The 16,898-nt window shown below is 39.4% G+C and overlaps 1 protein-coding gene across 1 annotated transcript in view; it reads left to right on the forward strand.

The window, feature by feature from the left end:
• LOC128741748 (protein apterous-like) overlaps positions 1–16,898 on the forward strand; it is a 165,026-nt gene that overhangs the window by 35,633 nt on the left and 112,495 nt on the right. The window contains exons 2-4 of the mRNA XM_053837751.1: positions 12,688–12,890; positions 12,959–13,172; positions 13,741–13,880. Of these exons, the coding sequence (XP_053693726.1) occupies positions 12,688–12,890; positions 12,959–13,172; positions 13,741–13,880 (557 nt within the window). The remainder of the gene's footprint in view (positions 1–12,687; positions 12,891–12,958; positions 13,173–13,740; positions 13,881–16,898) is intronic.

Consider the following 16,898-nt stretch of genomic DNA (forward strand, 5'->3'; position numbering starts at 1 on the left):
CTAAGACGGGCAGGGGTTCCAATTCATCATAAAAAAAAATTTTGTCTCCAAAAACACCCACGTGCCAAATTTTGTTCTATTTGCTTGATTAGTTCTCGAGTTATGAGGAAATTTGTATTTCGTTTGTATAGGAGCCCCCCCTCTTAAAGTGGGGAGGTGTCTTTATTTACCATAGAAAATACTCTTGCCCTCGAAAACTTTCACATGCCAAATTTGGTTACATTTGCTTGATTACGAAGAACGTTATGAGGAAATTTGAATTTCATTTGTATAGGAGCCCCCCCTCTTAAAACGGGAGGGGTCCCAATTCATCATAGAAAGATTTTTTGTCTCCAAAAACACCCACATGCCAAATTTGGCTCCATTTGCTTAATTACTTCTCGAGTTATGAGGAAAATTGTGTTTCTTTGGTACAGGAGCCCCCCCTCTTAAAGTGACGAGGGGTCCTAATTTACTATAGAAAATATTCTTGCCCTCGAAAACTTTCACATGCCAAATTTTGTTCCATTTGCTTGATTAGTTCTCGAGTTATGAGGAAATTTGGACGGAAGCCCCCCGTTTTAAAGAGGAGAGGAGTTATAGTTCCCCTTATAAAGAGGGGAGGGGTCTCAATTTATCATAGAATAAATTCTTGTCACCGAAAACACCCACATGCCAAATTTCGTTCTATTTGCTTGATTAGTTGTCGAGTTATGCAGAAATTTGTGTTTCATTTGTATGGGAGCCCCCCCTCTTAGTGGGGGGAGTGGTTTCTAACCATCACTAAAACCTTTTCTGGCCCCAAAAAACCTCTACATGCATATTTTCATGCCGATTGGTTCAGTAGTTTTCGATTCTATAAGGAACATACGGACAGACAGACAGACAGACAGACAGACAGACAGACAGACAGACAGAAATCCTTCTTTATAGGTATAGATTTGTCGCATAACACATAGAGTGACATCATGTCTACTGTTGGTAGAATAGAAGGAGTGCTGATATGGTGTTTAAATTTGCTTAAGCTGAAAATCTTAAGAAAGTTTTTTGCATAATAATGGCAAATAGTGAAAAATTTTGAGCTTCTGTTCATCGACCAAGCGTTCTCGATCCACAAAGATTATTTTTTGAAAATAAGACCATGAAAACAGATACCGGATCTCAAAAACCAAAGACCATTGGTAAAAGCCTAATGTCAAAAATTAAAAGCATTACCCAAAAACAAAAACAAATGTGGAAAGTTGCAAGTCAAAGAATCAAAGATTGAGATCCACAATTAAAAGTAATCAGTTGAAAAGTTAGTTAGAGCCGCAGTTTGAAAGCTAACACTCAAAAATCAAAAAAAAAAGTCAAAAGTCAAGACAAAAAATCCGCAATAAGGCAAAAAATCGAAATTGAAATTCAGAAGTTATGCTAAAAGTTGAAATTTGAAACTATAAAGTAAAATGTTAAGAGTCAAAACCCAAAAGTCAAAATTTTACTTAGAAGGAAAACTAAAATCTGCAAGTTCAAATTCGAAGGTCTACAACCAAAATCGAAAGTCAAAAAACAGATTAAAAATAAGTAAAACTTTAAAGTCGACACAAATCAGACAAAAAACCAAAGTTCTACTTTCAAAAAACAAAATTTAGAAGACAGAGATTAAATTTGGAAGTTTTAATCAAGCCGAACTTGGAATTGGACTCCAAACTGGACTCCAAACTGGAGTTGAAATTGAATTTGAAATAAAACACGAAGGTGGAATGAAATAAAACTTTATAAAATTTGAAATTTCACTGGGAGCTGACTTTAAACAAGACATAAAATTGGACTTCGGAGATGAAATTGGGCGTGAAAATGGACTTGAAATTAGACCTGAGTTTAGATTAGTTTAAGCATGAAAATTTACTTTGAATTTAAACTGCAAATTGGACTTCAAAACCAGATTTGAGTTTGGATTTACAATGGGACTTAAATTAAACTTGAAAACTTACTTGAAATTAGACTGGGATTGAATCTCAAACTAAACATGAAACTTGGCTTAAATTTAACTCGAATTGTGCAAGATAGCGGAACTGAAATTGGACATAAAATGTTACTTGAAATTGAAATTAAACCAAATTTGCCAAACGGACCCAGAATTGGATTTTATATTGAACTTAAATTTAGATTCATTTGAGTTTGAAGTTTTACTTCAATTAGAACTGAATATTGGAGTTTAAACCGCATTTGATTTGCACGTGAAATTATGTCTTAAAATTGAAGTTGAAATTGGTATTTAAAATAGACTTAGATTGGGTCGTAGATTGGACTTGGAATTGGACATGAAATTTGACACGAAAATGTAATAGAAAATAGACATGAAATCGAACTTAAAATAAAATTTCAAATTTTACTTGAAATAAGACTTTGAATGAAATGGACTCCAAATTTACAACTTAAGGGATTTGTGCGTTGAGAAATATATCTTTTAGAGACGGTGTGGCACGTGCCCCAGTGTGCCTCGCCTCTGCGCACGCCTTTGCAACTCACACACCGCTTACTTGTTTTCTACGATTTCGGTTTATACGATGATCTATTTTTTCGAACAATGCAAAGTATTAGGTACATGGTGTTATAGTATTGAATGTTTATTCCTTTTAGTAGACAAGTTTATTAAAGAATACACATTGGCTTGACATCGATATGTATCATCACAAAAAAAAATGCATTCAAAAACCAACATGTGTTGTACAAAATACAACAGCACGAGTAAGCGAAGGTTAATAAAGACTGCTGAAATACTGAATCTGGCTTTTATACGTGGAAGTTCACTTCTAAGGTATGATTACGGTCATCCAATCAGTTCTTGGGAAGTACCGAGTTGAGACAGTTTACGCAAAAGTATTGCATGTTATTTCGATCGAAAGTCGCTTTCAATTCAGTATGAATAACATCAATTTATTTTTTGTTTTCCATTTGCAAAATACACGTCAAAGCGAATTCCAACAGATCTGTACTGGCAGATCGGCCAGTCATGAAAACGTGCTGTGCAGTTTACGAACGTCTTAGTAGAATCTCAGGACCAAGTAAAGAAAGAAGAATTTTATGTAATTCTACTATACAAAAGGTAGTGCAACAGAATAGAACGCTTCTTCTTTTATTCACGTAGAGATTTTTATTCTTCTGCTTTTTATTTCATCACAAATGAGAATCCAATTCAACAACAAATATTAGCTCCACCTACATTGTTTGGTGATTGATCAACAGCAAATTACAACGATAGCTTCTCAACCCCTTTTTTATTGCGGTCGCTCTCGTGTGTACGGAAAACCACGCGTCTCCGCTTGTGTTGTTGCAAGAGTCCACCGGGCGCACACGCCAGTCGGGGAGTGAATAATTATTTTCGGACACCCTTTATTTAACTTTGATTTGTCAGGTTCTGCCTGTGGATATCAATAATAGTGTGGTTCCGGCGAAAACTAAACCGCGCAAAACCATTCCTAGAAGAACGTGAAGCTACTTTTTTTTGGGTGAACCCCATCAGACGAAACATGAAATCACAACAGTAACTGCTATATAAATATTTGTGAAGTGTCATCTAATTATTTATGCGAGCAGTCGTCGCGAGTTGTTTGTTATTTTTCCGCCGAGTCACGATTGTCTGTTGCTGGTGCTACTGCTGCTTCACTGCCGCGACGGAAGGGCTGCAGCAAATCTACAAGGCGTTCCGAGTGAACCGAAGGGAAGTCCGCCAAGTGAATGCGACATCATAGGTCGGCAAACGATAATGCATCATCCATTCTGTGTATGCGGTATTGCCGCGCATAGATTCCCTTCGTCGGAGAAACAGATGTTCGACATCAGCGAAGGCAAATAATGACGAACCAACGAGCGGCTTGGAATAAAGGAAACGCTTTCCTTGTTACATTCGGAAATCTAAAGTCGGAAGGCGATTTGAGCTGTTGAGATTTGTGACAGAGTTTGTTTGTCCAATATGGTTCATATTTTCGGTATCGTGATTGTGAGGAAGGTTAACTAGTCATGTTTGCGACAAATGTTAATCACTCTAGATATAATAACTCAGCAATTGAAAACAGCTGCTAAAGGTTCAATCTATCACCAGAGGCGTAAAACTCCCTTTCAGCTCGACACCCGTCAAAAGCAATTGAACTTCATACCGTTGCTGAGTATTTTGTCACCTATTTAACCGCACAAGCAGACCGGAAAATTTAATGCATTTTCGAACATGACCGCTGCGCGCCTGTCCAACCACACACCAGGTTCAGGTGAGCGCCTAGTGAAGTTTTTATGCAAACGGCCGCATGATTTATGTATGAGTAGTGCGATTGTACTTTGTGCTGTTCGAGAGAGCAAACTCACTGGTCGGTTTGGTCCTGAAACATGCTAGAGGACTTGGCATTCGGTTAACACGGGACGACAAGGTCAGCATTTGAACGCATGCACAGCCCCAACACTTCGCTGGCTTTCCTGACTCAGACCGCAGCTGCACGGAACTGCCGCGAAGATTCAACGAGGCAGCCGGCAGATAATTGCACGTTCAAATCTAAGTTCCGAACCAGTGCTCTTTCACTCACTTTCGACCGACGGCTGGAGTGTCGCGAAGGGCGGGTAAATGGCATGTACTGCATGATTGCACCTTAAAGCAGCAGCGCAGCTCGCCGGTGCGGTGCAGCCAAGAAAGAGTGAATAGCGGGCGAAAAACACAGTTCCGCAAAAGGAAGCAGCTCATTTCTCTCTTTCGCACCTCCGTGCAGCGATCCGTTACGGCAGCAGCAAATGCATCATCAATAGTCTGTGCAGCCATTGGTCGGTCGATGCGACGTAAACTCCCCCTCGGTCGGCCGGTCGGTTGGCTGGCTGGCTGCTGACGAAACGACCTAGTGCAACCAGACGGAGGGACCTGAGAGCGTAAATACAGCAAAATGATAATGAATCTCGCAAACTGCAGCGGTGCAGTTCCATCGAGCAGAAATGCATCGTTGTCAGGTGGATTTGAAGAGGAATAAAAAATGCGAAACGGGATTACCATAAATTATATTCGCGTTTACGTTTTAATGTGACAGTATGAATGCAAATAGGAATGGGTTTGTTGAATTATATATGAATATACACCTTTATGAATAGTCTGGTTGGTTTGACGAAACGGTGAAAAAAAAAACAAATAAGATATTTGCATGGGTTCGTAATGATGGACTGCAAATTTCTCAAAAAAATATACAACAAACTTTCCTCTGTCCACTGGGTAGGAAAAATTAACGAAGTTACGAACTACTGTGGAAGTGGATTATACTTTTAAATCAGTGCAACAAATGCAAAAATCTTCATCATTTAAAAGCTAATTTTCTTGGCCTGAGATTTTATCAGCTGTTTAAACATATTTAATAATCTCTGCATCTCTTTTTAAATGAAATACTGATTTACTATTCATTATTCACTATTCGATATTTACTACATCTATGTACATATATGATGTCTTAAAATAATAATTTGCTATTGTTAATCAAAAATTTTAAATTGCGCGCAAGTATCTACATATTCTAACAAATTACCAAAAGCTTTTGAAAACTGCAGAATACAATTCGTATTGTTCATTTAATACTCTATTTAAGAAAAAAATTAATCGAAAAGTTTATAGAATACTGTAACGAAACAAAATAAAAAAAAATTAGTGCTGTGAAGGCCTAGGGGCGTCAGTAATTCTATTCTTATTTTCAACATCATATAAATTCTATATATTTCTGAATTTTCAAAATTAAAAAAAATGTAGGTAGCAATCAGTTTCCTAATTTTTTTGGCTTTTCTACAACTAAAACAAACTAAGGTTAGAGTTCTTTCAGAGGAATAACGGGAGACAACTAAAATTTTGGAATTTTTTTGAGGCCCCTATACCCCACAACAAACGAGCTCAGAGAGAAATGAGAGTATGTATGTGTTAGCTCTCTCTCCTCTTTTTGTCAATATTTCTTGTTTTGTTTATGCTTGCCTTGTTTTGCTTAAAATGACGCCGAATCAAGAAGCATTTCGAGAGCGCGTTGTACACTTCTACGAACTGCCACAGAAATCTCGGCAAAAAGTGCACGGTACAACATTTAAAAAGAGAATATGTTCCGTCTTCGACTGTTTACAATATCCTAAGATGCCCAACAACTATTCACATCGCGCTCGCTTGTCATTGCAACCTGGCAGTTGACATTAGATCGCTCGTGAGGGCTTGCACTCTTAGCCGCATGTGTAAGCGTTCAATAATGGGTTAAAAACCCATTATGACCCGGGTATACCAAAATTTGGACCAAATGAAGTGAAACTCTGTAATCTATTATATTATCGCTCGAATGTGTCGGGAAACGCAAAATCGTCATTTGGAATGTTTTCAAGGCCAAAATATCGCAGGTTTAATATTTCATAGGCTCAGTTTCAAACAAACAAATTACAAAGTTTTTTACAGATTTCTTATTGAATTTTGTGATAGACTTTACATATAAATACCAATTTACATGTCAGGTAATGTTTCGTCACTAAATGTAGACTTTTCCACGCGTTTTGGAGACAAAGTTTTTTTCGCCATTTTTTCAACTATTTTTCCGCCATTTATCACAACTTTGCACTGTTGAAAATACAGATGAAATGACAAAAACCTCATCAGCATATCCATCAGCTGTTGACTGTTTTAAAGACTGTACCCGAAAAAATCAGGCACAAAAATTGTCACCAAAAACACATTTTCTTCGAATTTTGGAGCAATAAACTACAACATTAGGCTCCTACAACTTTAATTATTTTGATATCGACTTATATAGGTTAAGACCTAGATAGTCAATTATTTTTCACACTTTGCATATAATTTTTCCTAGTTCTTCCAAAGTTTGTCCTTCATTTACTCCCTTATATAAATTAGGTTTCCACTTCATTGCTTTAAGGAATCTGTTCTTTATAACCTTGACCACTTGAAACCTTGAAACCACTCAAAAGTTTTCGGTGGAGGATCCGACTTCTTTTGATACTTTTACCTATCAGTCCTTCAAAGCTAGCTTGTTCTCAATACTTTAGGTGTTTTAGGCAGTCAGGCATTGCACTATGGTCCAGAAAGCCAAATTAGGTGGAAAAAATTGTTTACTCAGTAGTCGTTGATTTTAGACTATTTACGTCTTAGCAACAAAATCTTGATTTAGGATGCCGCTTTTTTAGCATGAGCTATTTTAGGGTGACCCTTAAATTAACCAAGGTCCAGAAATTATCTTGAAAACGAAACAAGATAGAGCGATATTCACTTCAGCAATTTTATAGCTTAAAGTATTTTGAGTAATATTGCAGAAGACGAAATCCTTCTATCTCGAACCGTTTCCATATTACGGCGATTTTCCTGAGTCAAGTGAGGGTGACCCTGCTGTTTTGCGATTTTTCTCCATAACTTTTTTATTTTGCATTTCTCGCAAAACACTTCTTCAGACTACTTTTGAGGCTCAATAAGACGCAACTTTTGGTGAAAAAAGAAATTGGCTATCTACTTTACTTCTACACTTATATTAAATTTTATCACAAAAATAGGCCATTTTCAGATGTTAGTACCTCAGAAAGGTGCAAGCAGAATTAAAATCGGTTGATTGCGTTTGAAAGATCGTGATTTTTTATGTATAATATCAAAAAATTGGAGAGTGGATTTTTGTCTATCTCAAATAAATCAACTTTGAATATGTGTGGTTTTAACATATTTAAATATATAAAAGTAAACGAGTTGCGCCATAACTTCGGAAGGCCTTGACTGTTTTTGATTAAACTTAGCGTACATGTTTCTTGACATTAGTTAATCAGCACAGGGGGTTGACAAAAGCGGGGTGGTCGCTAAAAAGGGGAGGGGGAGGTACAAATAAGTAAAAATGGCTGCAATTATCTTCCATTTAAACCGTTATAAGTTGTGTGAGTGGTCCAAATCTAAAAGAGAATGTATAAACTTAACCTCATGTTTGTTGACTTAAACTTTATAATGAGGTTAGACATTAAAAACGGTAGACTTTCCAATAAACAGAGGGAATGGTAGACTAAGTAATGAAATCATATGTGTTTCATAGTATCATGGAGTGGAACTACCGAATGAGAAGTTTAAATAGTTTTCTACCCGCGACGGGGATTTCCGTGATTCGCACCTCCCCTTTTATCAGAGGCCACCATCCTTTTGTCTTTCAGCCACTTATACATCTATTTTCTGTAAGGTTGAAAGTCTCAGGCGAGCGAGTGTGTAAAGCATAGCATCCCAAGCATACTCCACTGATGCAAGCCTACGACAAACAACTGTTGGTACTGTGTGCATACATTCTGCTACCTACACACTCGCAAGTGTACAGCCTCATAGCAACTTTCTGCACATCCCGCCCGCGAATCCAAAGCTCACGAGCTGTCCATAGGTCGTGAGCACGAGCGGCACACTTGGATGTACGGATACGGATTTTACTTTTCTTCTTCATTTTACACCCTTGCTTACAGACGCGGGTAAGTGTGCGGGCCAATGCGAGCGATGATAGGTATCAACTGCTGGGTTGCAATGACGAGCGTAAGCAACGACCGGGGCTGATAACTAAATAGTAAAGCATTGCTGTTTTTTTATACGACAGACTTTGCAGCCAGCTGTTAGAGTGCAGGACAATTGCAGGGCCAGTTGCTACGATCCTATTGACTCTAACAGCCTCTCCCAGTCGGGATTCGAACATATGACGACTGGCTTATTAGACCAGCATCATACCTCGAGGCCAACTGGGAGGTGATAACTAAAAACACTATGGCAAAAACTTGTTGCAGTGCATGAGAATATCAGAAAAGAAATCCGAAAGAAATACTCATGCATATGTGTTCGTTAGAAGAAAATCGTGAGACAAAATTGGACCACACGAATGCGGGCTTCACAACACTACGTTTCAGTTTGCAAATTCTCATAATACAAAAAACAAAGCTTTTTACCTCATTTAGACATATCTACCCCTCCCCTTGATTAGATCTCCTCGGTCAGCGGCCCTTTTGTCTACAGCAACTTGTACGTTTCTCCGAAGATAATGAAAGCGAAACAAAGCCTTCCTTATATTGTTCTACTTCCGTAGGTGTGACCCTCCCATCTTTTCACACGCTCTTCATCTTATCTCCCAGCCACTTATACAACTTCTAACAGACAAAATGCAAGATATTATTATTATTATTATTTTATATTTGAGAGTTTTTCAGCCTTTCGCTCCTTAATGCAAGATGATCGCAGCCACTTTTACCTATTTGGACCTCCCCTCCCCCTTTTTAGTGACCACCCCCTTTTTGTCAACCCCCTGCGCTGATTCACTTGCAGCAAGAAACATGTAAGCCAAGTTTGCTGAAGAACAGTCAAGGCGTTCCGTAGTTAGGGCGCAACTCGTTTACTTTTATATACTTAAATATGTTAAAACCACACAAATTCAAAGTTGATTTATTTGAGATAGACAAAAATCCACTCTCCAATTTTTTGATATTATACGCAAAAAATCACGATCTTTCAAACGCAATCAACCGATTTTAATTCTGCTTGCACCTTTCTGAGATACTAACATTTGAAAACGGCCTATTTTTATCACAAAATTTAATATAAGTGTAGAAGTAAAGTAGATAGCCAATTTCTTTTTTCACCAAAAGTTGCGTCTTATTGTGCCTCAAAAGTCATCTGAAGAAGTATTTTGCGATAAATGCAAAATAAAAAAGTTATGGAAAAAATCTCAAAATAGCAGGGTCACCTTAACTTGACTCAGGAAAATCGCCCTAATATGGAAACAGTTCGAGATAGAAGGATTTCGTCTTCTGCAATTTACTCAAAATATTTCAAGCTATAAAATTGCTGAAGTGAATATCGCTCTATCTTGTTTCGTTTTGAAGATAATTTCTGGATCTTGGTTAATTTAAGGGTCACCCTAAAATAGCTCATGCCAAAAAAAGCGGCATCCTAAATCAAGATTTTGTTGCTAAGACGTAAATAGTCTAAAATCAACGACTACTGAGTAAACAATTTTTTCCACCTAATTTGGCTTTCCGGACCATAGTGCATTGATAGCTCAAAACTTCTCAATTGGGTGAAGCTCCAGCGATTTCGCTTGACGGTTGACGTCTTTTTGTACAACAATAACATGTTATCTCTACCAGTTTAACACCGACACCGACAAATCCGGCTAAAAACAGTGTTTAGTCTCCGCAGAAGAGGCCGCATCTACAGATAATCTTCCAAATCAAGAACTTATTTGATAATTTGGCAGCCTGCTTCCTGCTTACGTCCTGAAAAATGACCAACCGTGCTATGGCTATGTAAAACTTCTCCCGCGGTAATTGCTTTTTGTCCATCTTGATGTAAGTGTCGTCGTCCATCACGACGCACTATCCTTTTGTCAGCCACTCTCGGTACAGCTTCTTGACGTAAATTTGACCCTCTGTGTTTTGTTTGTCGTTCCGGGTTGGTGCCTTCCGGACCTTAAACCCGGCATATTTATAAACCCGAAAAAATGTTTCGGTCTCCGCTTGAACAGACTCAACATCTTCCTAGCCCTCGCCAGTTCAGCTGTTTTTGATCTTCTCTGCCGCTGCCTGACCGCCGCTACGTCGCCTGGGCGTTCTGCAATAACTTCAAAAAAAAAAAAAAATAAAGCAAAGCAAAGCCTTCCGTTATCGAAACTTGACCTTCTGTTTTTATACGACAAACTTCGCAGCCAGCTGTTAAAGTGCAGGCAACGGGGTAACAAAACTGACAGCTCCCATATATAAAAAACGTACCTCGAAATGCTGGTTCCTGGTTCCGCTACTAACCTTTGAGTGTGGTAAATAACTCGAAATGATAACATTGCGTGAACTTTCATGCCATATGCGTTCAAACTTTGTCTTTCAGTATACTATTTAGAAACTATTGTTTCACTCAAGACCGTGAAAAAATGCCGGCATGGACCGACAATTCCAAAATCATCGTCGTAAATGCTTATTGTAACAAAGTTGATCTACCTTTTCATTCTACTTTTTTCGTTGGAATCTGCGTAAAACAGATACAGAACGTTTGAAGCATGAACCTACAAAAAGGCATTTGTGCAAACGAAAACCAAAACAAGTAAAAGATTGTTTTTCTACACATGCTGGTTGGTACTGCAAAAAATTTCCACTCGGTTCGTTTACGTTTGTATATTTGCCATGTGATGGATTAGGTAAATCTTATTTGCTTACGACTTTCATCTTAATTACATAATTATAAACAAATACAACAAAGAATAAAAGCTATCGATTTACAATCAGCAAGATAAATGTGCAATTTTGTAATACGCGCATGTCAAATGTAACGCAAGATGAGCTTTTGCTTCCATAATTGATGCTACAAAAGTGAACGTTTTCCTATAGAAATAATGCATCACTTATTGTGGACGGCCCGAAAATGCGATTGCAGCGCCGCTCACAGCATTGGTAGCAGCTAATGCTCTGAACTGTCATTATAATAGGGGGTAGAGTGCAGGACAATTGCAGGGCCGGTTGCTACGATCCTGTTGACTCTAACAGCTTCTCACAGTCGGGATTCGAACATACGACAACTGGCTTATTAGGTCAGCGTCATACCTCGGGGCCAACTGGGAGGCCCTTCAATAACTTCGCCAAACAGAATACAGTCGAATGATGGATTCTCTCTGGTGTTTCCCAATCCATCCGTGGAACGCTATCGTATATTACACGATGGCGCACATGCTATTTTGGCGGATCGAATCTTTCTTCGATGCTAAGATTACAAATGTTGTATTAAGATCATCGCCGCAATACAAAATAAAATACAAAATAAAATGAAAATGACTATAAATCACGAAATATGAATTCCAGTTTGTTCGGACGTTTCGAACTGCTCACTGTATTTCGCTCATCTTCTGCGAACAAATCTTTATGTCTATGATGCTATACGCTTAGTTGATTTTCCATTATGACAAATCAGAAACAGTGATTTTAAAAGGCTGTACCTTACGCTACTGGATGGATATTAAATGAACAAAGAAACAAACAAGATATTATTCGGACAAATTGGACAAAAAGGATGTTGCCTGCACCACAGGTAACAATTAAAATTTTATTCCCTTGTTGTCGCAATTCTATAGTAACTGTTATGAGTGACCGTAAATACCCAAGTATTTAAAGCTTTAATAACGAACTCAATGACAGCATTGCTTGCTTCAATCTGTACGAGACACACCAGTAAGAATTTTTCTCTCTTATAATACACGAGTTCATAGTTTTGTGCAATGAGTGATGCACAATGGAATTACACTAGAATCTCGTTTTACGTCCATTTAATTCACGAGATTTCATTTTACGTCCGAAATTTGAATTGACGTCTTCTGTTTTAGGATCCAAATTTGAATTATCGTCCTCTCTTTTTACGCCGAAAATTTAATTTAACTGCGTCGCTTATTACATCCAAATTTTGAATTAACATCCTCTGTTTTTACGACCGAGTTTTTACTTCCCCGAATAGTGGACGTAAAACGAGACTTGAGTGTACAAATTGCGAGTTCTATTCCTATTGAAATATTTAGTGTAGTGGTTAGAACAGTCAAATAATGTTTTATTTATTGGTACTTATGCGACCATATTGCTTAACCACACTAGAAACTATTGTCATTCCTTTGAAAGACATCACAAGGTTTTTTGCCTTATAATTTTTTTTGGTTACATTACGTCATTGAGTAAATAATTTATTTTCTTCAATTCCAGCACCAGAGCGCTAGGTTTCTTGGTCCACCCCGCGAGCGAAGTCCAGATCTCTCCAATGCCTGCCAGATCAATGCGAACAATAACAACATCAACCACCGAACGTGCATATCGTGCACGGATACCTGTGAGCATAATCTTAAGGCCAACCACGTGGCCGGAGCGCATCTGGGCCCCAGTCATCTTTACCACGACAGTTGTCACAGGTGTGCTGAATGATACTATTTGCAGTTCCGATTTGTGGACCATCCTCGTTTTATTTTGTTTTTTTCAGTTACGACTCCATACCAGACCGGCTAGTAGCGGACCGGCCTAATTACTACACCGATCTCAACCGAAGCGACTGCTCGGATACCAGCAGTAGTGTGCTGAATAGTTGTATACAACTGAAGTCTGAACCGCCGGGTGGCCCAAGTAGTCCCGAATCTTCCAATGAGTTACCTCCCTCCGGACTAGAAGAATGCGCTGGCTGTGATATGCCTATACAGGTGAGGTTTCTTTGGGTTATGATTGCGGTTTGCACAACAAACGCTGTATTCATTCATTTCACATGGACCGTCAAGTTTGGAGGAGCAAAAGTGTTGATAATTATAGTCCGACTGAGCTGACCGCAGCCCTCCGAGTACTCGTTATTGACTTACTCATTTTCCTCATTAAATTGGACCACCTTGTGAAAATTTAATTGAAGTTCTGTAAACCACAATTCACTACACACGGGACCGATTCATAACAGTGTCGGTTTTTCTTTACGGAATAATGATGCTGCTGCATCAATCAACACCGGCAGTCGACTGTCATTACGAGATGTGCAGAATTGATTGAAAATTTATAATTTTGAGCAAACCACACATTTCAAATTGAGCAAAAAAATCCAAATGTTGTATTAATTTTAATTAAATTTCTGAACGTGATTGAATGTGGTTTGACTTGTCGGTACTGGCCTTTTGTGCGAAAGTATCAATAAAACATGCAAATCTTGAATTCGAGATAAAAAAGAATGCCTCAAACTAAACCCGTTCTCGTTCTCTTATCTTTCTTATGATACCGCAAAAATAGGACCGCTTCTACCTGTCAGCTGTAGAGCGCAAGTGGCACGCTACCTGTCTACAATGTTGCATCTGCCGGCAAACGCTGGAAGGTGCTAACTCCTGCTTTTCACGTGATGGCAATATCTACTGCAAAACAGACTACTACAGGTGAGTTAGAGTTTTTTTTCTGCGGCGTTGCTGCTTTTCAACAGGTTGGAAAATTGATGCAATTATCAGTGCAAAAAGTGCAACATCAACAGCAGTCAGTGCAGTAGTGGTTTGGCGTTGCAGGCGGTCGTCGTCCAAAGAGAGTGTGGAAACAAGTGTGAAAAATCATAAATCTGTTGAAAATTGTTAGAAGATACCGAACAATTAGGATAAATATGCTTCGTCTTCCCGGTTTTTGACGTGGTTAAAAATTCCATTCGTCTTGCGCGCACCGATCGTCATCATAATCATGCAATCCAAACGTCATAGTTTAGTTTTCTTCGGATCCCTAGAAAATGAGGTCAAACTCGGAATACCTTAAAAATGAAGTTTATTCTTGTGCCTCCCTCAACCTTTCAATACCGTGTCGCCAAGTGAATGATGCTATTGAGAAACCAAGATTAATATAGACAGGTGACACAACATCGAAAGTTGGAAACAGAGGGAATGGTTTGTGCCAATGGCTTTGCTTGTACATGTTATATAGTTTTTACTTTTTTTATTTCCCAAAAAAAATACATTATGTATTTTTGAGCGATAAAAGGATGAAAAAAATGACAAATAATTTTGAGAAAATAAATTGAAATTCTTTCTACCTTCTTCTTCTTCTTCAACAGCATAGAGCCGGGGTGGCTCGTGCCTGGCTCGTGCAGTGCCTGTAGCTCGTGATTCATACGCCTCCGCCACTCTCCGCTTTCAGTTTGTACTCCGCCAAATATCGTCCGCAGCACTTTCCGCTCAAACACGGCAAGGGCGCGTATGTCCTCCGTAAGCAGCGTCACGGCTTCAAGTCCATAAAGAACTACCGGTCTAATAATGGTTTTGTACATTGTTAGCTTCGTGCGGCGGCGTATGCTTCCTGATCGTAGCGTTTTATGAAGGGCAAAGTAGGCCCGATTTCCCGCTTGGATGCGCCGCTGGATCTCCTTACTAGTGTTGTTGTCCGCGGTCACCAGCGATCCCAAATCCGCGAATTCCTCTACCACTTCTAGTTCGTCGCCGTCAACGGTTACTGTCCGTGGGAGGCGCGAATTTGTTTCCTTTGAGCCTCTTCCTTTCATGCATTTGGTCTACGACGCATTTAGTTTTAGCCCAATTCTCCTAGACTCCGCTTTCAGTCTGGCGTAGATTGCCTCCGCCGTCGCAAAGTTCCTGGCAATGATATCGAAGTCATCTGCAAAGCCTAGAAGTTGGCTACTCTTGGTAAAAATCGTGCCTCTCGATTCGATGCCCGCTCGTCGGATCACCCCCTCAAGAGCGATGTTGAACAGCATGCAGGATAGACCGTCACCTTGTCTCAACCCTCGTCGCGTCTCGAAGGGACTCGAGAGTGTCCCAGAGATGCGTACGAAACACATCACTCGATCCAATGTAGCTCTGATCAGTCGCGTCAGTTTGTCCGGAAAACCGTATTCGTGCATTATCTGCCATAGCTTGTCTCGATCGACTGTATCGTATGCTGCTTTGAAATCAATAAAGATGTGATGCGTGGGCACGTTGTACTCCCGACATTCCTGCAAGATCTGTCGGATAGTAAAAATTTGGTCCGTAGTTGCGCGAGCCCCCATGAAACCCGCCTGATAATTCCCTACGAAACCTTGTGCTATCGGTGACAGCCGGCGCAGCAGGATCTGGGAGAGTATCTTGTAGGCGGCGTTTACCAGTTTACCGTTCTTTCTACCTACTTTGTAAATAAACTCATGCGTTATCAAGGGCTACATCCAATATGACTGATTCACACCCATCTTGGTTTAAACCTTGGTTTGAACATGATTATGTCATGACTACTGTTTGTCAAAAAGGGTAGGGCAAGGAACCTATAAGCAGTCTAGTCGTACCACTGATTATTTTACCTTATTATAAGCGATGGGTTCATAAGTGGGGGATATCAGCATACCAACCTTCTTGATGCGTTGAACATAATTTTAATCAGCCCGAACGCATTTTAATCATCAAGGTGCTTTCTTAAGCAGTTCTGAATTTTACTAACTTATTCCAAATTATCATTGTTACATGCTTGTGACCATGACATCAAATAACGCAATCGCTCACATGTTTACTACAATATGGTGTGTTAAAATTGAGTGCTTGGCTTGTAGAAATACCGTAATCAGCGCTCAAAGTAGCGAGGTGGAGATCCTTTTCAACAGTCGTGAGGTAGTGATTCGCTTCACTAGCACACAGTACACAGTACACACAGTCAATTGTGTTTGTATGAATTACATCTACGGTTAAGTGATTCAAAATGATGTTCTTATCAACAGTTTCTGAAAATATGAACAAAATACCGTATTTTGAGCTCATTCATGTTCAACTCATTAAAATAGAGGATTCCTGATTAATCCTTTACTTACCCTACCAAACAGAGTAATTATAGCTTAGAGCCTTATAATATCATCTTGAATTTAAATTATTTGGTTGAAGCAAGGAAATCTGTCCTTCTTTCGATTGCTTGCTTCAAAGTGTATGCAGTGTACATATGCACTCCGATAGCGCAGATTGTTAGTAGGCCTACAGTTATTCAGTTTGCTGAATCTCACCACCACCACCACATGCAGTCTGAACCACTTTTCAGTTCGTAGCTTTAAGTAAACCCTGTGGAGCAAGCCCCACAAATAGGGCCCAGAAGAGTTCTAAACTGCAGCCAATCTCCGCGGCAAACGCCGCCGCCCGGTCGTTCGGCTGGCTGCTGTGAGGAAATACCGTAAAACATCAACGCCCATAAAAGTGTAAACGAATAAATTCGGCAAAAGTTTACAATCGATGACAGTCGGTTTCTGTCTGTCTGTCTGTCTGTCTGTCTCCGATTGAGGGATACCTATATAAATCTTGGATCTCGCGGTTGCCCATAGTAGGGTGACTGAACTGCCAGCAGCGGTCTGCTTTTTATGTGGGTACGAGTATTATTGCATAGCCCGTCCGTGTATACGCAGATTGGTAGGAAAGGTGGAATGTTTCTCCTGGACAGTTTTCTCCCCT

Source organism: Sabethes cyaneus, chromosome 3, assembly GCF_943734655.1.
Source record: "Sabethes cyaneus chromosome 3, idSabCyanKW18_F2, whole genome shotgun sequence".
Classification (NCBI taxonomy): Eukaryota; Metazoa; Arthropoda; class Insecta; order Diptera; family Culicidae; genus Sabethes; species Sabethes cyaneus.